We start from the raw sequence: 24848 nt of genomic DNA, 5'->3' as shown, positions 1-24848 counted from the left end.
CTGCACCAACAACAATCCTGCCCAGGCCCTATTCCCGTAATCCCACATATTTACCCAACTAATTCCTCTAACCTATGTATCCCAGGATACTAAGGGGCATTTTAGAATGGCCAGTCCACCTAACCTGCACATCTTTGGACTGAGAGAGGAAACCGGAGCAGCCGGAGGAAACCCATGCAGACACAGGGAGAATGTGCAAATTCCAAACAGTGATGCAAGCTGGGAATTGAACCCAAGTCCCTGGAGCTGAGGGGCAGCAGTGCTAACCACTGTGTTGCTCTTCTTCAACTGTCTTCCTGTACACCCCCCCCTCTTGTCTGATCACTCAACCTTTCACAAGAAATAGGAGCAGGAATAGACCACTCGGCCCATTGAGCCTGTCCTATCATTCAATGCGATCTTGTTCTTCAACCTCACATTTCCATCCATTTTTCTTAATTCCCCAAGAAAGCAAACGTCTGTCTATCCCACAGCCTTATTCAATGACAGAGCATCTACAACCTTCTGGAGTAGAGAATTCCAAAGATTCCCAACCCTTTGAGTAAGGTGATTCCTCTTCATCTCAGTCCCAAATGATTGGCCCCTTATCCTGAGACTGTGCCCCCCACCCAGTGTTTTAGATTCCCCAGTAAGCAGAGACTATCTAACAGTTGGCATTGTGAGTTCATCCTTTTGTTCATGCCAACCCTTCTCTTTGGAATACTTGTCATCACCCTTCTTCCACTCATTGCCCCCATTTCTCCCCTTCAAACCACCCCCCCTTGTTCTCCCCCCCATCTTCAAATTCCTACCCATCCCATTTCCACCAATGGATTAAAAAGCTCAGGGCAAAGTCAAATCTGCAGATGAAAGTGAACCGTGGTGGGGGTGGGCGGCAACTGAACAAAAGGGGATAGCCTGAGAAATTCCACATGGAGTGGGTCAAAATATGTAAACGGGCAGAATGGAGGCCAGCTGAACTTAAAGAAGACCAGTGTCAAATGGATGATCTGTGCATCATGAATGAGGCGCTGAGGCAGCCAGGGTAGCACAGTGGTTAGCACTGCTGCCTCACAGCCCCAGCGACCTGGGTTCAGTTCCCAGCTTGGGTCACTGTCTGTGTGGAGGTTGCACATTCTCCCCATGTCTGCATGGGTTTCCTCCGGGTGCTCCAGTTTCCTCCCACACTCCAAGGATGTGCAGGCTAGGTGGATTGGCCATGCTAAATTGCCACTTAGTGTTAGGGGGACTGGCTAGGGTCAATGCGTGGAGTTATGGGGATAGGGTCTGAGTGGGATTTTGGTCGGTGCAGGCTCGATGGGCTGAATGGCTTCCTTCTGTACAGTAGGATTCTATGATTCTATAAAAGCAAAAGAAGAAGCCTAAAAGTCTCAATAGACTTATTTATTTGAAGATGTTGTTGCAAAGTTAGGTAATTGTCCGATTGGTGTTTGTAGAATTGTAAAATGCTAGGGAGGAAGCATTGGATGGTCTCTTTAAGGTGGTTTTTTTTTGTGCTAAAACAATGTAAGTACAGATAAAGTGCCCAAAATGAAACATTTGTATCAGAAGGCCAAGCAGCAGGGTTACCAAGGCAACAGGGTTTCAGGCAATTGAATTATTTAAATTCAGCCTATCAGTTTGAATCAGGTATCAAGGGCCTATTAAATTTAAATCCGATGGTCCTAGGTTGCCAAAACCGATCTTATTGTGGGGGATATCGATATGTCATCACTGGTATAAAAGGAAGGGGGCAGCGTGACAGGAGGAGAGCAACCACCACAGCTCATAACTTTTAGCTCAAAACCTCACCGAGATAGCAAAGAAGAATCAACAGAGAAGGTCCAGAATATTCCAGAAGACAAATTCAGAGAGTCACTAAAATTTTATTTAGTTTTTGTTAAATGGGAATTGTATTTATCTGAACAGGATTTCATTGGAATCTTGTTTTATTCGATTTGTTAATAGTTTAGTTAACTTGTTCACAGATAAATTATTGTTACTTGTTGACACAGGGAGAACGTGCAAACTCTGCACAGACAGTAACCCAAACCAGGAATTGAACCCGGGTCCCTAGCGCTCAGAGGCAGTAGTGCTGACGATCATGCTGCCCTAATTAGTCATAGAATCACAGAATCACTACAGTGCAGAAAGAGGCCATTGGGCCCATCGAGTCTGCGTCAACCACAATCCCATCAGGCCCTATCCCCACAACCCCATGCATTTACCCTAACTAGTCCCCCTGACACTGAGGGGCAATTTAACATGATCCACCCAACCCGCATTTCTTAGGAGTGTGGGAGGAAACCAGAGGAAACCTCCATAGACACAGGGAGAATGTGCAAACTCCACACACAGTGACCCCAAACTGGGAATCGAACCTGGGTCCCTGGCGCTGAGAGGCAGCAGTGCCGCATGTAGCTGTTCCACCAAGTCATATTTCTTCTTCCTCCCATTTGTCCTGAAGGTACCAAATATCTGCTCTTCACCCAAGTGGCCATTCTTGATGTGTGAGCTGAGACAGCGAGTGTCAGTGGGTATTCACTGAGTCTATTCCTGTCATCACCTGCCAAGTGTCCACATGCAGCTACCAGGCAGAATGGCTGGGTAGTGATGAGGAGCAGACGCTGATTTTTCTCATCCTTAACTCAAGGACACCGAGGAACCCTCGCTGAGACCATCTGCTCTGCACGGCTCAGATATGTGAAGTTTTACTTATAAATAGAAATGGAGAAGTTATAATTATTACAGCGCTGTGAATAATCCTGCCTGCAAAGGGTTTGCATCCCTGGTAGTTTTCATTTCAATCCCAGTGGAGCAATTAGACCACGATTGGTTCAAATCCATTTAAACCACAGAATGCAGCAAGGAGTAATTATGCCTCCAGTGAGAGCGAATGACAACTACAACTACTGCCATGTCCTTTACAGCGAATGAAAGGCAAATTATTTTTTAAAAAAATGTTGTGGTTTTTTGTGGATTACCGAGGTTCTTTGTTTAACATTCTGATTAATGGCATTGAGTTATCAGGATTCGTAAAAGGTGCAGCTTCACTTAGACCATTTTTAAAAAATTCATCAATGTCACTCAAATGCTGGCCTTAGATGTTTAATTGTGTTTGATGTTCGAGGCACACTTTCAATAATCATACATTCAGAGTGTAAGCAGTCCCCCAAAGGGTCAGCGGTTGTTTTACTGCTAAGAGAGCAATATCATTGGGTTCATCCAACCGTATCAATTCAGATAATACAGGATCACAGGAATTGCAGGCCACATGCCTGCTGTTCCGCCAGGTCTTTATTTGCGGTATCCCATTTCCCTGCCCTTTACAAATTCCCCCTTGAATACTCATCTGCCTCCATAGCCGTATCATGTCAAGCATGCCATATTCTAATAGTCCCTTCGTTCGCATTTGTCTTCCATCTTTCTATTTATTTGTTAACAGCTTGTCGGGTTTTGCCAGCATTTATTTCCCCTTCCTAATTGCTCTTCAGAAGGTGGTGGTGAGCCGCCTTCTTGAACCCACTGCAGTCTATGTGGTGTAGGTACACCCACAGTGCTGTTAGGGAGTTCCATGGATTTTGACCCAGCGACAGGGAAGGAATAACAATATATTTCCAAGTCTGAATGGTGAATTACTTGGAGGGGGAACCTCCTGCTGGTGGTATTTCCATGTAGCTACTGCCCTTGTCCTTCTATTTGGTAGCATACATGGGTTTGGAAAGTGCTGCATAAGGTAGTCTTCATGAGTTCTTATAGTGTATCCTGTAGATGATACACACACAGCTGCCATTGTGTGGTGGTGGTGAAGGGATTGAATATTTGTGGGAGGGATAACAATCAAGCTTTGGGGGGTGGCATGGTGGTTAGCACTGCTTCCTCACAGCACCAGGAACACGGGTTCACTTCCCACTCAGGTGACTGTGTGGAATCTGCACATTCTCCCCATGTCTGCATTTTCCTGCAGTTTCATCCCACAGTCAGAAAGATGTGCCGGTTAGGCTATGCTAAATTCTCTCTGTGTAGCCGAACAGCTGCTGCAGTGTGGTGACAAGGGGATTTTCACAGTAATTTTGTTGCGGTGTTAATGTAAGTCTATTTGTGATACTAATAAATAAACCTAGAGCTTGTCCTGGATAGTGTTGAGCTTCAGCATTGATGAGGTGAGTATTCTATCACAATACAGTCTTTGAGATGGTGGACATTGACCTGCTCTTGTAGCACAGTATTTATGTGGTTAGTCCAGTTCAGTCTCTGGTCAATGGTAACCCCCAGGATGTTGCAAGTGGGGAGTTCAGCAATGGTGATGCCATTGTGTGTCAAGAGGGATGATTAGATTCTCATTTGTTGGAGATGGTCATTGCCTGGCATTTATGTGGCATAAATGTTACTTGGCCCTTGTCAGCCCAAACCTGGATATTGCCCAGGTCTTGCTGCACTTGAACACTGACTGCTTCAGTATCTCAGGAGTTGCGAATGGTACTGAACGTTGTGCAGTCATCAGCAAACATCCCACTTCTGACTCCAATGGAAGGAAGGTTATTGATGAAGCAGCTGAAGATGGTTGGACTTAGGACACTACCCAGAGGAACTCCTGTAGTGATGTCCTGGAACTGAGATGACTGACCACAAGATCATTCTAGTGGTAATTCTGATAGTTATTGTTACAAACTTGCAAATCAGTGGAAAGATCTTTATTTATTCAACCTCTCAAAACCATTCATAATTCTGAAAACCTCTACTTGATTCACAGTGGAAAATAATTTATGAGCCTTTCTTTGTAATTATGATATTGAGGAGAGGTGATGGCCTCGTGGTTTATTGCTAGACTATTAATCCAGAAACTTGGCAAATGTGCTGGGGACCCAGGTTCCAATCCCACCAGGGCAAATATCTGGAATTAAGAATCTAATGATGAGCATGAAACCACTGTTGATGGTCAGAAAAACATCCTTTAGAGAAGGAAATCTGCCATCCTTACTTGGTCTGGCCTACATGACTCCATAGCCTCTGAACTGAGGTTGATGCTCAACCACCCTCTGCCCTTACAGTGAAGGCCAGTGTTTATTTTCCACCTCTAACTGCCCCAACCCCCACCCTCCTCCAGAAGATGGCAGTGAGCTGGATTGTACTCTTTTCTGTTTTGGGGCTTTCGTTATACTTTTGCATGTTGAATCATCCTTGTTATCTGAATCTCCCATGAATCATAGTAGCACCAACATTAAAACTATGATTACATCAATGAGTTAGATTTAATAACCAGCTTTGACTTACAACCAGATGCCCTTGAGATACTGTCTGTTAGCCTGGTTACAGCAGTTGTGCATTGAGTGAAAGTTTGTGTGTCCAGTTTTCATTCTCTTTACCTGAAGGGTGTGATGGCATCAGAGGAGGTTCACCAGATTGATTCTGGGGATGAAAAGCTTGACATATGAGGGTTTGATAGGTGATTTGTTTGATATAAAATACTAAAAGAGATTGATAAAGTAAATGGAGACCAAATGTTTTCGCTTGTGAGGGCACAGGTATAGGTTGAGAGGCAGTAGATTTAAAACCGAGATGAGGAGGTACTTCTTGCAGAGGGTGGTGAATTTGTGGAACTCGTTGCCCCATAGCGCAGTGGAGTCTGAATTAGTGAATGGTTTTGCGGAAGAAATAGACATATCCCTGTAACCCATTTTTAAAAAAATCAGAAATATGGGGAATAGGTGGAGAGGTGGATTGGGGACTAGGAAGAGATCAACCATGATCTGACTGAATAGCAGAGCAGGCTCAAAGGGCTGAACACTTGGCCCCAGTCTTATGTAGTGTCTTAATTCCCATCCATTATTTTCCAAAATTGAAGATCACATTCCCTCTTTCCACTCCACCAGCCTTGTCCCCTACCCCCCCAGCAGGTGCAATTTTCCTGATAGTATGAATGAAGTTTGTCAGCTGGAAAGCAGGCAGAGTCCTCAGCTCCCTTTACTCTACAGTAAAGCATTGCCAGACCTCTGTCCTCTTAACACTTCACTAACAGTACTGTTAGATTTCTTCCTCACGCAGATTGAGATTTTGTGCATCTGGTTGCTGCCATCCCATTTCACCACCTGCTCACCATATAAGAACATAAGAAATAGGAGCAGGAGTAGGCCATCTAGCCCTTCGAGCGTGCCCTGCCATTCAATAAGATCATGGCTGATCTGTCGTGGCTCAGTTCCACATTCCCGCCCTCTCCCTATAACCTTTAATCCCCCCGCTTATCAAAAACCCATCAACCCGCATCTTAAAAATATTTAGCGAGGCAGCCTCCACCACTTCAACGGGCAGAGAATTCCAGAGATTCACCACCCTTTGAGTGAAGAAGTTCCTCCTCAACTCCGTTCTAAACCGCGCCCCCCCCTTTATCTTGAGGCTGTGCCCTTTAGTCCTACTGTCCTTTCTGAGCGGGAAGAGTCTCTCCACCTCTATCCTATCCATCCCATTCTTCATCTTATATGTAAGATCTCCCCTCATTCTTCTAAACTCTAACGAGTACAAGCCTAGTTTATTCAGCCTCTCCTCATAGCTCAACCCCCTCAACTCCAGCATCAGCCTAGTAAACCTCCTCTGCATTCCCTCCAAGGCCAAAATATCCTTGCGTAAGTGCAGCGACCAAAACTGCACACAGTACTCCAGCTGCGGCCTCACCAATGCCCTATACAGCTGCAGCAAGACCTCCCTACTTTTATATTCAATCCCCTTCGCTATGAAGGCCAGCATCCCATTCGCCTTCCTGACCACCTGCTGCACCTGCAGGTTGGGTTTTTGCGACTCATGCACAAGGACCCCAAGGTCCCTCTGCACCGTCGCCTGCTGCAGTTTTTCGCCACGTAAGTAATAGTCCTTCCTACCATTATTCCTACCAAAGTGGACCACCTCACACTTGCCAACATTAAATTCCATTTGCCAGTTCCTGGCCCATTTGCCCAGCCTATCTAGATCCTTCTGCAGACTCTCCACACCCTCCGCGCAATTTGCCGTTCCCCCAATCTTGGTGTCATCAGCAAATTTCGACACCCTACACTCGGTTCCCTCCTCCAGATCATCTATATAAATGGTAAAAAGCTGAGGCCCCAGCACCGACCCCTGGGGCACTCCACTAGTCACCAACCGCCAATCCGAATAGCACCCATTGACCCCCACTCTCTGCCTCCTATTTGACAGCCAATCCTCTATCCACGCTAACACCCTACCCCCAACTCCATGCCCCCTTACCTTCTGCAATAACCTCTTGTGAGGTACCTTGTCAAACACCTTCTGAAAATCAAGAAAGACCACAGCCACCGGCTCTCCTCTATCCACCGCCCTAGACACATCCTGATAGAACTCCAATAAATTTGTCAGACACAACTTCCCCTTAACAAAACCATGCTGTGTCTGCTCTATCAAGCAACTCCCCTCAAGCTGCCTCGCTATTTCCTCCTTCATGACGGATTCTAACATTTTACCTACAACAGACGTTAAACTAACCGGCCTATAATTCCCTGCCTTTTGCCTGCCACCCTTCTTAAACAACGGCGTAACATGAGCCGTTTTCCAATCTTCCGGCACTTCTCCGTAATCCAGCGACGTTTGGAAAATAACCACCAAGGCATCCACTATCACCCCCGCCATTTCTTTCAGAACCCTCGGATGCATTCCATCCGGTCCTGGGGACTTGTCCACAATCTGTTCCTCCAGTCTGTCGAGCACCGCCTCTCTAGTAACAATAATGTCATTGAGACCTTCCTGTCCTACCATCTTTCCATCGCTAACACCCGGCAAATTATTCACGTCCTCCTCTGTGAAGACCGAAACAAAAAAGTTATTCAAGGCCTCAGCCATTTCCCCATCCCCTACCACTAAGTCCCCCTTCTCATCCTCTAAGGGTCCAACGTTCACCCTAGCCAGCCTCTTCCTTTTTATATATTTATAAAAATTCTTGCTATCGCTAGCCCAGCTTCATAGTTTATCCTACCCTTCTTTGACAAAGATGTTGATAATCTTTGTTGACATTTAAACCTCTCCCAATCCTCTTCTCGCCCACTACTCTTAGCTACTCTAAACGCCTCCGCTTTTAATTTAACACTTTCCTTCACCTCCTTCGTTAGCCATGGCTTATTACCTCTCCTCCTACAGTCCTTTTTAACCATCGGAATAAATTTCTGCTGAGCACCAAGAAAGATCTCCTTAAAGATCCTCCACTACTCCTCAGCAGACCTACCTTCCAACGCGCTCCCCCAGTCAACATTCGCCAATTCTTCTCTCATCCTTCCGTACTCCCCTCTGTTCAAACAAAGGATGCGTGTCCGGGAACCCACTTTCTCCTCCTCCATCTGCACCAGAAACTCCACCATACAATGATCACTCTCCCCAAGAGGATCCTTCACCACAGGTCCCTAATTCTACCTGCCTCGTTACATAACACTAGATCCAAGATAGCTTGCTCCCTCGTCGGCTCCAACACACACCGTTCAAGGAAACTATCCCGGCAGCATTCCAAGAACTCCTCCTTGAGCCCACTATGTCCAACATGGGTCGACCAATCAATATGTAGATTGAAATCCCCCATAATAATGGCCGTTCCATTCCTGCACTTATTTGCGTGTTAACAGCCCGCCCCACCTCCAGATCATTATTTGGGGGCCTATAGACGACACCCACCAGTGTCTTCCTCCCTTTGCTGTTCCTAATCTCCACCCACAACGATTCCACTTTCTGCTCTTTGGTTCCTATATCATCCCTTGCTACTACCCTGATGCTATCCTTAATCAGCAGAGCTACGCCCCCCCCTTTTTCCTCCCGCCTATCCTTCCTAAACACTTGATACCCCTGGACATTCAGCTCCCAGTCCCTGTCGCCTTGCAGCCACGTCTCTGTAATGGCCACCAGGTCATATCCATTTGTGCTGATCTGCGCCACCAGCTCATCCACTTTATTCTGAATGCTTCGTGCATTTAGATAAAGTGCCTTCATCCCAGCCTTCACCTGGACCCTATTTGCCAGAACGCCACCAACCATACTCACGCCCCCTACTTCCTTTATTATTGGGACATCCTTGGCCTCTTCCCTTACCTGTACCCTGTCCTTAACTTTAGACACCGTAATGTCACCTACCCTCGCACCCTCCCCCAACATTAGTTTAAAGCCCTACCTACAGTCCTATTTACACGATTCGCCAGGACTCTGGTCCCAGCACAGTTCAGACCAACCCCATCCCACCCGAACAGGTCCCACCTACCCCAATACTGACGCCAATGCCCCATAAATTCAAACCCATTCCTCCCACACCAATCCCTGAGCCACCCATTCACTTCCTTAATCTTATCAACCTTACGCCCGTCTGCACTCGGTTCAGGCAGTAGTCCAGAGATAACCACCTTGTCGGTTCTACTTTTTAATTCCATTCCCAGCTTTTCATACTCCCTCCCCAGATCCTCAGTTTGCATTTTGCCCACATCGTTGGCACCCACATGTACTACAACGACCGGATTCTCACCCTCCCACTCCAGGTTCCTCTGCAGCCCAGATGTGACATCCTGGACCCGAGCACCAGGCAGACAACACATTGTGACAAAGGACAGTGTCAATACTCTTAACCCCACTGTACCTCCTTTTCCTGCTCATTTCTCTCCCATCCACACGAATCACCATCTGCCCTTTTGATGCCCTACTCAGACAGCTCAATTATTCCAGCTTCGGTGTTTGCAAAACTTGTTAATGGCATTTTACCAAGGTATAATTTCTACATTTTTAAAATGATCATCTCCTCCTATTCACCCTCCCCAAATCGAAACTTAAGTATTTGATTACATCTCTTCATTAGCTCTCTAGAATTCCTATTCAAATCCCTTAATTTCAACTTCCAATGAGTTCACAGCACCAAATCTGATCTGGCTAAAGACACAGACGTCCTATGACTGCAGGGCATTATCCCATTGCTAAATTGAGCTAGAATCAACAAGAGCTAAATTTAGCCATTGTATAGTGCCCTGCATGGTCCTACCTGTCCTTACACAGCTAGGAATTTTTGGCACCATGGCTTCTTTTCTGCCCCTGGACAGGAACTTCTCAAATTCCCTAGAGACATTCCTCCTCCTCCTTCCTCATTCTTCACAGACAGTATGTGAAGGATGAAAAAGAACTACACATCCTTAAAATAATTTTGGCCTCAAGCCTGGAGTCTAAGCTTCTGGAGTCTAAGCTTTGCTCCCTTGTGGATTCCTTAGTCAGATTGAATCAGCTCCCATAACATTGGGTTGGACAAGGTAACAGGCTTGGAGTTTCAAACCCCACATTCAATCTACATCAGTTCTATACTCCTCCGAATCAATCACCTTCTTCCATGCACATTTATTTCACCTCGAGATTTTATTTGCACAAACTTGCCTACATAATAGTCATTGTACTTTAAATAATCTGTTGGCTGTGAAATGCTATGTGACAGCCCATAGCTGCAATCAGGGAATTTCTAGAAAAGCAAAGGATCTGAACCAGATTTCATTTGTACCCTCCTTGTCCACCTCTCACCGCCCCTGCCAAAGCTTTATCATTAAAACCTGTTTACAAATCACCCACTCATATTTGCTCCAAAGTCAATGCATTTAGAATTTTAATTTCCACCTGCAATATCTCCAAACCTTCACCCCAAACTAACTCTGCAATTTCTAATCTGTTGCCCTCTACATTTGATGAACCTCGCTCCCTTTGGCCCACTATTTCGGCAAAGCATTAAGCCATTCTTGGGAACTCTCTATAAATCATCCCCTCCCCCACCCCACACATACCTCTTCTACTTTCTCAAAGCCAATTTCAAACATAAAATAATTTCATAAATAAATCTTGCCCCAAGATTTTAAAAACTCTCCCCCATTAAAGACACTATATGAATGCAGATTGTTGTTGACTTCAAAAATGTGGATGGAGATGCTTTAAATAGTTTTTAACAATGGACATCACATAGTAGCTCCTTTGTACCAACACATCACACCCAACCATTCTGATCTGGAGACAGAAAATAGGTGGAGTAGGCCATTTGGCCCTTCGAGCCCACACCATCATTCAATACGATCATATCTGATCCTGCACTCTCAGTATCCCACTCCTGCTTTCTCTCCATACCCCTTGTTCCCTTTAGCCACAACAGCCATGTCCAGCTCCCTCTTGAACATATTTAACAAACTGGCCCCAACAGCTTTCTGTGGTAGAGAATTCCACAGGTTCACACCTCAGTGAATTTGTTCTTCCTCATCTCAGTCCTGGATAACTTACCCCTTATTGTTAGACTTTGATCCCTAGGTCTGAACTTCCCAAACATTGGAAACATTCTTCCTGCATTTAGCCTGTCCGGTCCCAACAGGATTTTGTGTTTCCATGAGATCCCCTCTCATTCTTTTAAATTCCAGTCAGTATAAGCCCAGTCAATCTGGGTTCTCTCCATGTAAGTCCTGCCATTCCAGGAATCAGTCTGGTGAACCTTCACTGGAGTTCCTCAATAGCAAGAATGTCCTTCTCAGACTAGGAGACCAAAACTGCACACAACACTCAAGGTGTGGCCTCACCAAGACCTTGTATAACTACAAGTCATCCCTACTTCTATTCCCAAATCCTCTTGCTATGAAGTTCAACATGCCATTAGCTTTCCTTAGATGGTCTCCATTCTTTAGGTGAATGCAAGGACTACTTCAGAGTCAACTAGCTAAAATTTCTTTTCTCTCTCACCCCCCCCCACCCCCAGAGCTCAAGATGTTCAGAAACTTCACAAAGGACCCAGTGTCTCTTTCCATCATCCCACAGAAGACACGGTGCTGGCACTTTCTGGTGAATATTGTCTTCGAGGTTTAGATGATCCTTTAATGACAGTTACTTTCTCTCATACCAAGAACCTTAGTGACAATCCGTGTTGCATTAGTGAGTGTGTGTTGGTGAGAGAAATGGAACAAAACTTCAGTGTCATATCCACAGAAATAGACACACTCTGCCTCTGGGCGCATGACACCTAGCTGGCTGTCAATATGTCAGAGTAGACTGACTGGAGACTGAGGTTCTGTTGGGTGCCAACAATCACAGGGCTAGATTTCATTGGAGAAGGGCTTTAACAAAGATGCATTAACACAAGAGAATGTGTGGGTCATAGGTGATTGGACGCTCTGGGTTTTTTTTTACCTGCCTGTGTCCCATCTTACTGCATGAAAGGTCCCATTTAAGGAGTTGTATAGTAAGTTGGATCTCAGACACACAAGTGACCCTCTACATAAAATTGGTCATTAAATTGGGAGGGAGGGAGGGAGGGAGGGAGGGAGGGAGGGAGGATTAATGGCACTAACAACAGAAATAGCCTAAGGATCTGTAATCTGCATTAAATCCTGGCTGTGTCCCACCTGCAGGAAACTTTACTGAATGTAGACAAGGGATTCCAGAGTTAGCAATAACATCCCACAAGTTGACGAGAATCTACCATTTTTGACAAGAACCAACTTTGGAACTGTGTTTTGCAAAATAAATCATTTTCTGTTTGGCTGAGTGTCATGCTTATCTCTTTATTAGATAAAGCAGGATTTACATGTTTAATCCAATAAAAAAAGGATTATCAAATTAAAATCATTCCATGTTTGGAATATAGTGATGTGGTAAGTTTAAAAAAACTCTATGGAATTCTGTTCACCTCCTATAAATGTACAGAAGGAAACTGGAGCTGTCCAGACTGTAAAATCACCAAGGTCATTTCAACAATTAAAAGGTTTACTTAGAATATATATATATATGGCAGACCGGAAATCCCAGCTGGCCTCCAGGCCTAAACATAATTTAAAACACTCCTCTTACTTTCACTTCAGTCTTTTCAATGATGTTCACCAGTGGTTTTCCACAGCAACTCAGCTTCTGCAGCCACTTCTGGGGAGAAGGATTTGGGACATTCCAGGCACAAGGGGATGAGGGACATTCCAAGCAGGCTATAAGTGCATATGATTTTTCTTGGCAGTAATTTAGATAAAAATCCCCCCATAAATCCAAAGCTCTTTGGATTGACAGAACAGGCTTTCAGTGGAGACTTCTCCATTTTGAAATTGAAGTAAACTAGAATTGTCATTAATAAGACAAATTACTAAGAAAGCATAATGAAGGATCCCAGCACTTCGGACATTTTCTCTTCTACCTTCTTCTGTCAGGAAAAAGATACAAAAGTCTGAGGTCATGTACCAAGCGACTCAAGAACAGCTTCTTCCCTGTCATCAGACTTTTGAATGGACCTACCTCAAGTTGATCTTTCTCTATACCCTAGCAATGACTGTAACACTACAGTTTGCACCCTCTCCTTTCCTTCCCAATGTGTGGTATGCTTTGTCTGTATAGCACGCAAGAAACAATAATTTTCACTGTGTACTAATACATGTGACAATATTAAGTCAAATCAAATAATTTAACATAAGCAAATTTCAAAGCAGGCTCTCATCAAATATGATGTGCAGTCACTATCGGAAACAAGAGAGACAAAGGAATGAAGTGTGGAAACTAGTCCAACCCTATCTGCCTGTTCGGCTCCCCTACTCCACTCTACATAGATCCAACTCTGGAAATGGACCAGCCAAGTTCTCTACTCTAGCTATAAACTAATCCTGTTGTTTATTTATGCCAGTATCTTGGCACAGGCAAGGCACCACTTTTTTAAGAAAGGCAGTCTGGAAAGAAACCTTTGAATGTCTGGATATGGGTTGAATTTGAAGATCAAATAGTGTGACTGCTAACTCAAACTTTTGTTAAATATATTTGTCCCTGGGCTGCGAGCATTGCTGGCAAGGCCAACACTTGTCACTACTCCTAAACTGCCTTCTCCCCAGCAAACTGAAGGAAAGCAGGCAAAATACAGTTTCAATCAGCAAAGCAACCCAAGACTTGGTTTTCCTCATTCAATTTAAATACTGGTGTTACAACATGTTGCTGATATCTTTCTCTGACTAAGTCTCTATTCCACATCCTGTAAACCACAGTGGATAAGCTTAGACATGTGGAGCAGGTGAATGAGAATTGTTTGGACAATAAGAGAACTTGTAATGAGGTTTCTTACTGTTTTGAGGTGTTTTGATTATAACTGAAATTTTAACAATCACAACTGGCTCTAATCTGGTGAAGTTAGTACTGCTGGTGGGTCAGTGCAGAACCATACTGTATTTTAACTTTTGAGGGCAGAGTGCGATTGTCACCATCGACAAAGACATGGCTTGCCAACAGGGGGAAAAAAAATTCATCTTTAGACAAATAAAAGTTGAAATGGGATACGAATCCCATAACCAGATATTCAGTGAAGTTTACTGATCAAAGTGGACTTAAGGGTGGCAAGGGGTTAGCATTGCTGCCTCACAGCATCAGGGACCTCGGTTCGATTTGTGGAATCTGCACATTCACCCCATGTCCGTATGGGTTTCCTTTGGTTGCCTTCCACAGAAAAACTACATGTGGGGTTAGTTGGATTGGCCATTCTAAATTGACCCTTAGCGTCAGGGGAATTAGCTAGGATAAATGTATGAGGTTATGGGAATAGGGCCTGGGTGGGATTGTGGTCAGTGCAGATCGATGGGCCGAATGGCCTCCCTCTGCACTGCAGGATTCTATGAAAACAGGATAGACGTAAAGGGCCCGGTCAGCAGCCCCTTTTTAATTCCATACAGATGCCAACATGCTAACACCACGTGATATTATATCTGACAAGGGAAAGAGTTGGACTTCCCTGACAGTCCCTACTCCCACTTTATTGATAAAATTCAGTAACTGTTACATGGTGGTTTTCATTTCTTGTCACAGTCAAACTCAGCTCAATGAGTTGCAAACCAACCATTTCTCAATCACATCATTGGTGCAAAATGGCAGTGAATCCCCCCTCCTCCCCATGATCTGTAGGAATCGCTTTTAAAAAAGAATGAAAGTGTCTGTTTGAAGGAGTACATTTGAGGTAGGCAGGCAATAAGGGATTCGGTCTCAAACATGATGAATCCAACTGCAGATTATAAATTATGGCCAGTGTGGAGAGTCAAGGAACCTGGAACTAAAACACACCACATCAACGCAAAATATCTTCTAACGCACGGATACTTAACCGAAGAGTTCACCATCATGCTCTCTTCCCAGGTCAGGCATCCACACCGAACACTCAGCAGCTGTAAGAGTTGAAGGACACAGGACGTACAGTTGCTACAGCTGGTGTGACAGAGTGAGACAGACCGAAATGTCATCTCAAGTCTCCTCTCATTAACAAGCTGCCTCCTACCCATTACAAAACGTACAGACAAAAACTGTGTGAGCGCCTAGGGCCCAACAGGGCACTAGCTGACTGCTGTCTTGGTTGAAGTCCTGTGCAAAACTACTCGTACCAGCAAAGTGTGCAGCGTGTACTCAAACAGGTTTTACATTGATGCAGTTCTGTTCAATTCAGGGACTCTCCATTCCAGTTGCTGGGTGCAGACATGGCTTTGCCACACACTCACACCGGTGTGCCCTCTGGAAGGGAAGGCACAAAATGCTCCACGTCTTTAGTCTTCTCCCTGCCCTCATTCTTCAACCACTCCATCTTCTGCTTGTGCTGCCGAATTGCGTCAGTCACCCGGGAATCGATCATCGCCTCAGTCAGAACTCCATCCTCGGAGGCGTACGCTGCAGCCTGTGAAACAGGAAGAGGACAAGCAGATGTGTTACCAAGAACGCACAGTCTCAGACCACACCAACCATGCAGGAGATAAAAGTGAAACCCAACAAGTGGCATTTAAAAAAGGTGATGTTTTAAAACCGAGAGGTTCCCTGTTCAGACTTTCGCCAGACTGTGGCAAATCACAAACAAGCTTCAAATGGGAGATTTATTAAAAGAAAGCCTTATTCTCAGACATTTTACAAACAGATTTATCACCTGCTTTTCTGCCTCCTGCTGCAAACAAGTGAATCGAATCTGAGCAGAATAAAGACACGGTATGCCCGTTCTAACAAGCTAGTCAGTTGCCACCCACCCCACTGTTAGTGAATGCAAAGAACCTGAGGCAACTGGATTCAAACAAGCCAGAGGGAAACCATGTTCCAAGCTGAGCTTGTCTGCTTTGTTGGGGTTCACTGAGCAGCTTTGGAGCCAACATTCTAGAGTCTGGTGAGAGAAGGAACGTTCCATACAAAATGTTATCAGCCCACAGGCAGCCAAAAACCAGACCTCGGCCACTCTCAGCACTCACAAGAACTCTGATATAACAGGCTAATAGTCATGAACTCTGGCAGAGTGGTGCTCTGCTGGGCTGACATCCACACGCTATTCTTCCTTTCCAATTTCCTTCTTTCCATTTCCACAGGCAGTGACTAATGCTGGGCACAAGTTTCATAAGCACCTCAGGCATTGCCTGAATTGCATGGTCATATTGAACAGACTAACTTAGAGTGCCAGCTTGATCCAAAGTGGGTTGCTGGATACTGACGAGTAGGAATCCTGGCTGATTTTTCTGTTCTCTAGTGTGGGGGTTTGAGACAGATCCAAGGTGAAGTAGTACTAACAATCAAACCTGGAACTTTGATCATGGCTTGGTATCTCACTGGGCAGTACATACAACCACTTAGGTGTCTCAGTAGTTGACTGGGCAGTACATGCACACTTAGAACATAGCTTTGGTTTCAGCATCAGCTGGAGAAAATCTAAATGCGTGGTGATCAGTTCAATGCAAGCCCCACTCATCAGATTGGGACCTGTGTCTAAAAGCTGCAGATTTACAGCTTAATTACACCCGCAGGCAGTGCATTTAAAACTGAAAGGAGCCACTTAATTTCAGAACAAATTTGACAAACGGAGATGGATTTTTACAGTAACGTTAGTCACGAGCACCAATCATTATCTCAAAATTCTCATCAATTCAATTTCCCTTTCCACTTGTCCAACCAACACTGTACTCCAATCCAGCTCAAAAAACTGCAATTGCATATAGCAACACAGAACTATTCTTCATCTGTGTTCTCTCTGCCTCAAGTGGACTAAATTTGGAAAAATAACCAGGATGATAACTTGGATTGTTCCAGAAGTTATTAAACTGTGGTCCTTGTGAATTATTTTCAAACAGATTGGTCAATTACATTATTTCTCCAAAGTGGCAGCAAGAACGCAGATGCTGATTGAGACACACTTCAGCTTTTGGTTAATTAGAGGACATTAAGGAGATGAGGAAATGGTAATAAGTAGTAATTCTGGTGCTGATGTCAGAATACGATTCCACTGGGTTTAAGCTGCAAATGCGTCAAGCATGAGCACTTGTAGACTTTGCCTTATGAAACATTGAACAAGCTCTCAGTATTTCCACAGAATCTGCACCAGTCGACATTACTTAAAAAAATGCCAACACAATGCCAGTGGGCATTGGTGCTGATAATCCAACTGAATGTTCCAATACTTCAAAGTGAATGATGGAATGAATGTTGCTGGCAACACAGCCACGGGGAAGATGGTGGTGGAGTGGTAACATTGCTAGACTAGTAATATAAAACTCTGGGAGCATGTGTTCACAGGAATTAATTAAAAAATCTGCAACCTCTAATGTTGATCAAGACAACTATAATTAACTGTTGTGAAACCCCATCTGGTTCACTAATGTCCTTTAGGGAAGGAAATCTGCTATCCTTACCCAGTCTGGCCTATATGTGACTCCAGAGCCACTGCCCTCAAAAGGCCAAGCAAGCCACTCAGTTTCAAAAGCAATTAGGGATAGGCAACAAATGCTAACCTCACTAGTGATAACTACAGGAAAAGAAACATTTTTAATGGCTCAAAGTGGTGAACTGCTTTCTTGAACTGCTCCAGTTTGTACGCTTGTAGTTACAACCCAGTTACACTGTCACACTGCTTAACTTCAGTGAAACACTGGCAATATTGTTCCAAGTTCAGATGGCATGTGGCTTAGAGGGGAGTTTGCAGGTGATGCATTCCCAGGCATCTGCTGCCCTTATCTTTCCAAGTGGTCGAGGCCGCAAGGCTTGGAAAGTGCTGTCAAAGAAGCCTTGCCGACTTGCTGCAGTATGCCATGTAGCTGATACACTCTGCTGCCACAATGCACCAGTGTCAGAGAGTTGGTACTTGTGGTTCCAAACTAGCAGGCTGCCCTGCCCTGGACTGTATTGAGCTTCAAGTGTTGCTGGAGCTGCACTCATCCAAGTGGAGAGCATTCATCACATTCCTCACTTGTGCCTTGTAAATAGCTGAGAAGCTTTAGCGAGGTTAGTTACTTTTGGCAGAATTCCCAGCCAATTAATCTGTTCTTCTCATCCTCCCACACTCCAAAGATTAAAGTTTATTTATTCGTATCATGAGTAGGCATACATTAACACTGCAACGAAGTTACTATGAAAATCCCTAGTCGCCACATTCCAGTGCCCATTCGGGTACACCGAGGGTGAATTTAGCATGGTCAATATACTTAACCAGCACGTCTTTCGGACTATGGGGAAGGAACCGGAGCACCTGGAGGAAACCCACACAGACACAGGGATAAGGTGCAGACTCCGCATAGATAGTGACTCAAGCCAGGAGTCAAACCCTGGGGCTGTGAGGCTGCAGTGCTAACCATTGTGCTACCATGTCACCTTTGGGTACATGTCAAATATTAAACTGATAAGAACAGCATTTACACTGGATCTTAGCCAAAAGGCCAAGAAGCTGACACTTTGGTGCAGCACTAAGCAAATACTGCAAGGCTAGGGATTCCAGGTACATAAGAAAGAGGAGGAGTAGGCCATCTAGCCCCTCGAGCCCGCTGCGCCATTCAACAAGTTCATGGCTGATCTGAAGTGGATCAGTTCCACTTTCCCGCTCTCTCCCCATAACCCTTAATTTCCTTATCTATCAAAATCCTATCTACCCGTGACTTAAATATATTTAGCGAGGTAGCCTCCACCACTCCAACGGGCAGAGAATTCCAGAGATTCACCACCCTTTGAGTGAAGAAGTTCCACCTCAACTCCGATCTAAACTGCCCCCCGCCCCCCCCCACCCCTTATCTTGAGGCTGTGCCCTCTAGTCCTGCTATCCTTTCTAAGCAGGAAGAATCTCTCTACCTCTACCCTATCCATCCCTTTCATTATCTTACACGTCTCTATAAGATCCCCCCTCATCCTTCTAAACTCCAACGAGTACAGACCCAGTCTATTTAGTCTCTCTTCATAGTCCAACTCCTTCATCTCCGGTATCGGCCTAGTGAACCTCCTCTGCACTCTCTCCAAGGCCAAAATATCCTTCCGCAAGTGCGGCGACCAAAACTGCACACAGTACTCCAGCTGCAGCCTCACCAGTACCCTGTACAGTTGCAGCAAGACCTCCCTACTTCTATATTCTATCCCCCTCGCTATAAAGGCCAACATTCCATTCGCCTTCTTGATCACCTGCTGTACCTGCAGACCGAGTTTTTGCGACTCATGCACAAGGACCCCCAGGTCCCTCTGCACCGTAGCATGCTGCAGCTTTTTGCCCTTTAAATAGTAATCCCTCCTACTATTATTTCTGCCAAAGTGGATAACCTCACACTTGCTAACATTATACTCCATCTGCCAGGTCCTCGTCCACTCGCATAGCCTATCCAGATCCCTCTGCAGACTTTCCACACTCTCCATGCAATTGGCTTTACCACTCATCTTTGTGTCATTAAGACATTAAATTCTTTCTACTCAAATCGATGTGAAATATTCCATGTTACTCTGGAGAGATTGGGGCGGGGGGGAGGGGGGGGGTGCGTTATTTAAAATCGACAGATATTTATTTCATTGCCCTAACCTAGAAAACAGTTACAGCAATTACGTATTTTTGATCTGTAAAGTGTTTGGGGAAGTGTCAAGAATGTGAAAGGCACTACCTAAATGCAAAAAGTTTGCTTTCATTATTCCAAAATGAGCAAATATGTGCATGTTCACTGTTTTAAATTTTAAAAAATCCTTCACTGTCAAGCAAATAAGCCCACTATGGATCTGACACCATCTGCTCAAATGAGCAGCCAATCTGTCTAATGTCTGCAGCCTGCTAAAGTTGACAGAGTCCATGTTCAAAGAGTGAAATGGGCAATCAAGTAAAAACCTGAAGGCCCTGCAGCCTCTTCCTTGCTTCTATAAGCCAGAAAGGGTCATTTGCTGGCTTTTGCTCTGATCAAACCTTCTGCCCGGACTCCTCCAGAGTGTGGTAGCAGCACACGCCGCAAAGGGTATCACCGTTAACAGTAACCAACGTCACCCGTTTAACTAATGTCCTCTAGGGAAGGAAATATGCCATTGTTACCCAGTTGTCAGTGTGAATCAATACAGACTCACAGTTTAACAGAATGAAAACCAATAATCACAGCCTGGCTGTACCCTCTCAGCCCCCAGGTTTTGTCACAATCATTCCGCGGTGAGTGCTGACTACATCAACTTAAGAATTCAGCTACCTTCAGATCTGTGGAGCCAATAACATAGGTCACGTGGGAGCATTAGACATAAATCTGACAGAGGTTAAGTGTCTGGTTAAACTCAGCCCAACAGATTCGAGGGGCTGCAAATTATTCACCTGGAACTGAGCACAGGTCTCTCGGGAGCAAGGGACATTTACTGTAAATATCCTGCTGCTATCATGCTCCTCTGGAGTTTCCAGTAAATGCAGCGAATGTTAGCTGCAAACATTTAACTGGGCCAGGGTTAATAATGCAGTAAAGCTGGAAAAGTGTTACTAACCAAACACTGCGAGCAACAATTCAATTAGGTACAATAAAGAAGCAGCCAGAAGCTTGCTCTCACCCATAGGAAAAACTATAACCAGTGCACATTTACATAGGCTACTCAATTTAATAGCTAGCAAAGAGCTGAACAGTCTCCACGCCGGCAAAAAAAACACAAGAGGGCAGAGAATGTATAGTGACACAATCTCATCTGTTCCAGTCACTTGGGAATGAGTGTACCTTTTGGGGATTAGGCATAGGAAGTAAAACTGGAAAAACAGAGACTGTTTATTAGTACACACCATTTAACAGATTACTCAATGGTGAAGACAGCCAAGCCTCGATTATCAGAGCACTTGCCTGACATACAGGCTACATTTACTGTGACCCTAAAAGGTGTAATGTAGCAGGGGAAACTGCCTCCAAAAAGAACATCCAAACATCCAGACAACATTTTGTTCTCCTGTGTCAGTTCCCCACTTTATGGGGGCTTGCATCAAGCTGTAACACTGCAAAGCAGCTAGAGGACACCTAGGCTCACTTCAATAAATAGCAGATTGAACTAGACTCTAGGATTATCCTGTGTACAGAGAGTAGAGCAATGGCAATTTAGTGGCAGGAAACAGAACATGGGCCTGACGTACCGAGAGAGTTAGGGTCTCCTACAGCACAGTCCACTGTCTCTGGGCGACAGCATCTATCTGGGACACAAGGGTGGCAAGGAATTGATCTCAGCTCCCACACTGCTCCAATCCTGCTACTGAAGATGGCGGCTCCCCTTGGGTTAGGGGCTCTGTATCCCCTGGGTGACTAAATCTAAAAATACCAGACTGTCCAATGACATTAAAATATGGGTAACCGGCCAATGCTTATCCTCGAGTTGTGGCCCACAAACTACTCGAAGAGCAAATGTATTTAAAAAAAAAACCATATGACACAGGAGGCCATTCAGCCCACCATGCCTGTGCCAGCCCTAGAGCGACCCAATGAATCCCATTCCCCTACAAGTATCTCCCTTTAACATTTATAACCCAATTCCCAAAAACAATCAACTCTTCCAGTGGTACAGTTTCTCTAATAAGAAATTTTCTGCATTTCCATATCTATTAAAAGCAGAGAGCACTAAAGATGGAATATCATTTAGATTTGAACCCCCACATAATCTGGTTCCTACAGACATTAGCCAAGCTCAATTGGAATAAAAGCAGGAGACAGACTGCAGTAAGTGGGGAAGTTAATTTTTCAGCATCATCAAGCTCCCCACCATTATACCAAACAATAACACGTAGGCCTTGAAAGACAAGTTTCACTCAGATTTGAGGGTTTCACCAACTGGAGCTTAACCTGAACGACAGCCTACTGTGATATCTGCATAAACTTTCCAACCCCGAGGGAAAGCAACTGTTTTAGTTAACGAAATCATTTGATTTACCTTTCTAGACCTTGTCGCAGTTATGTGGATGTGCCACTGGTGTTATACATTCAAATGACATAAGAATTAAATAAGCCATACCTGCCAGGCCACTCCAAGTTTGGAAATCTCTCTACCCGACATCCCTTCAGTCACCCTAGCAAGCTCAGAGCATTTCTTGCCGTAGTCGAACTGAGCCACTTTCAGGCGCCTGTGAAGCAGAATTGGATGGTCATGAGTGCTGTAAATGACATGTCTTTGGCCAGCAGACCTCTTTAGGTTCAAAATGGCTGCTCAATATTTGACGCATTTCTGCATTTTATGATCTTCAAATGTGGGTTTAAGATTAAATACTGGGACAAAGTAACTCAAGCCAAGGGACACAGCTTATATGTCAGAACAAACAACTTTACCCACTCTACATAAAACAAACTCTCATTCATATAGCACACAAACTCTTCACAACCAGTGAAATACTTTAACAATAGCTGTAATGTGGGCAATCACCTCAGTAAATTTGTTCACAATGAGGTTCCACAAATAGTAATGAGATGAATAACCAGTTAACCTGTTTTGGTTGTGAGAGTTAAGGGATGAAGGCTGGTTAGGGCATAAGGAGGAGGTAGCGCAGTGGTATTATCACTGGACTGGAAATCCAGAGACCCAGAACAAGATTTGGGGACCTGGGTTCAAAGCCTGCCAAGACAGATGGTGAAATCTGAATTCAATAAAAATCTGGAAGTAAGAATCTACTGATGACCATGAAACAGTTGTCGATTGTCAGAAAGACCCATCTGCTTCACTAACGTGAATTAGAGAAGGAAATCTGCCGTCCTTACCTGATCTGGCCTACTTGTGACTCCAATGTGATTGGCTCTCAAATGTCTTCTGAGATGGAGGACAGTTAGGGACGGACAATAAATGCTGGCCCAGCCAGCGACGCCTACACCCCATAAAATGAATTAAAAAACTCTTCAAATAGATCCAAGAAACTCATCCATCTACCTGAACATGCGGACAGCCTCATTTTATCTTATCTCTCATCATCTCAAATGCTTAGCAGTGCAGTTCATACAAGGAGATAAATAATGTCATAGGACCATTCACTGCACTATACAAAAGGGGGCGCCTGACAGAGTTTAAATTGAGTTAAGCCAATAACTCAATGTCAAGCTTCTGCTGACATTTTCAAACTTCATGCAAGACACTGGTCGCCCGAGAACTGATGTATTTTCCCTGGAATCTAGCCCAAATTGATAAAATCAAAGACTTTTCATTCTTTTGATCTCTGCAGCCTAGTCCCTCAGAGTGCAATTCTGTAAAAACTGACAAATCCACACTGCAAAAAGTCAGAGAGAATGTGCAAGTTCATAGAATCTCTGCAGTGCAGGAGGCCATTCAGCACCATCGAGTCTGCACCAACTCTCTGAAAGACCATCTTATCCAAGCCCACCCACTGCCCTAATCCCATAACCCCATGCATTTACCCCACTAATCCCCTTAACCTAACATCTTGAGACATTAAGGGACAATTTAGCGTGGCCAATCCACCTAATCTGCACATCTTTGGAGTGTGGGAGAAAACCGACACACATAGGGGCAAAACGCGCAAACTCCACACAGACACTTACCCAAGGCTGGAATTGAACCTGGGTCCCTGCCGCTGTGAGGCAGCAGTGCTAACCACTGTGCCATCCTTCTGTTGCGGCTGCAGTAAAATGTTACCAGAGCACATGGCGATCCAGGTAAAATTTGGGATGTCTATATTTTATCGAAGTGCATGCTCGATGGTTAGTTTCCACTCCCTCAAAAGTCAAAGTTGAATGGGGGGGAAGAAAATAAAACAGCCATTCAGACAGTCTGTGGGATGCTCTGGAAATTTACAAGGAACCATTATGTCAGTCTGTAGTATGCAGTTGCTACTTGACGCAGAAGCTGCAAGTCAATTTGTTAGATGCCACCAATATTTAAATAAAGTAGCTATTCATGTTTATAATCCTGCACGAATGAGGCTGCTGTGTTTTTGTTTTAATTATAAAAGCGTGGTTGCCTGACAGGATAAAACTCAAACACAATTTATAAAAGGACGAATATTCAAGGTGGCTCAAACTTTGACATGGTTCACTCAAACAGTGGTCACACAAGCTGGTCTGTACTACAGCTTGTTAGTGTTAACTGTCTCTGCTTTTGCCCTTCCTGGGTTGAGCATGAATGTTTTTCACGTGCAAGGCTGTGCTTCAAACACAAAAGCACTTTGCTCAGCCGTATCCCCATTTAATATAAAGTCCCCAATGCCATTTCGATTATAAACCAGATTATTTTTTATTTACATAAAGATTTCAAGATCACTACTTTCTAAAGGAATGTAGTGGCTTGTTTTAATAGAAGCATATGAGGTAGAAAAGGGACAAGCAGGCACTGTGTAATGTGTCCGGAAGCTACTGAATTCAGGTCTAAGGGAGTTGCAATCTTTTGCAAGTGTCAAACAATGGGTGGGTGAATCTTGATATTGGGCATCTGCTCCCATAACACCAGTTACGGTGCAAACAGGATAGAGCTAAAAAGAGAAAAATCAGGCAATCTGGCTGAGCTGCTGAGTATTTCCAGCATTTTGTTTTTATTTCCAATTTCCAGCAGCTGTAATATTTTGCTCCTTTGGGCTGAGCTACAGAACTAAAGGATCAGATGCAGAATCAACACTCATGTAATATTTCCCACATTTGGTCACACCAGGGCCAGTGGTTTCTTCTTACTGTGAAGCCAAGCCTGCTTCA

The 24848-nt window shown here is 44.5% G+C and overlaps 1 protein-coding gene and 1 non-coding gene across 2 annotated transcripts in view; both read right to left on the bottom strand.

Moving 5' to 3' along the window:
• Positions 1-14793: 14793 nt before the first annotated feature.
• The window catches only part of atad3 (ATPase family AAA domain containing 3), a 49211-nt gene continuing 39156 nt past the window's right edge, over positions 14794-24848 (bottom strand). The window contains exons 15-16 of the mRNA XM_080215134.1: positions 22177-22285; positions 14794-15631 (exon numbers count right to left, since the gene is read on the bottom strand). Of these exons, the coding sequence (XP_080071260.1) occupies positions 15455-15631; positions 22177-22285 (286 nt within the window). The 3' untranslated portion in view covers positions 14794-15454. The remainder of the gene's footprint in view (positions 15632-22176; positions 22286-24848) is intronic.
• Positions 18450-18647, bottom strand: LOC145360336 (U2 spliceosomal RNA). Its single transcript, XR_013889700.1, has one exon. It is a non-coding gene; the product is annotated as a U2 spliceosomal RNA (small nuclear RNA).

Source organism: Carcharhinus amblyrhynchos, chromosome 30 (genome assembly GCF_965287045.1).
Source record: "Carcharhinus amblyrhynchos chromosome 30, sCarAmb.v2.hapA, whole genome shotgun sequence".
Lineage (NCBI taxonomy): Eukaryota > Metazoa > Chordata > Chondrichthyes > Carcharhiniformes > Carcharhinidae > Carcharhinus > Carcharhinus amblyrhynchos.
This window is presented reverse-complemented; position numbering and strand designations above follow the sequence as displayed.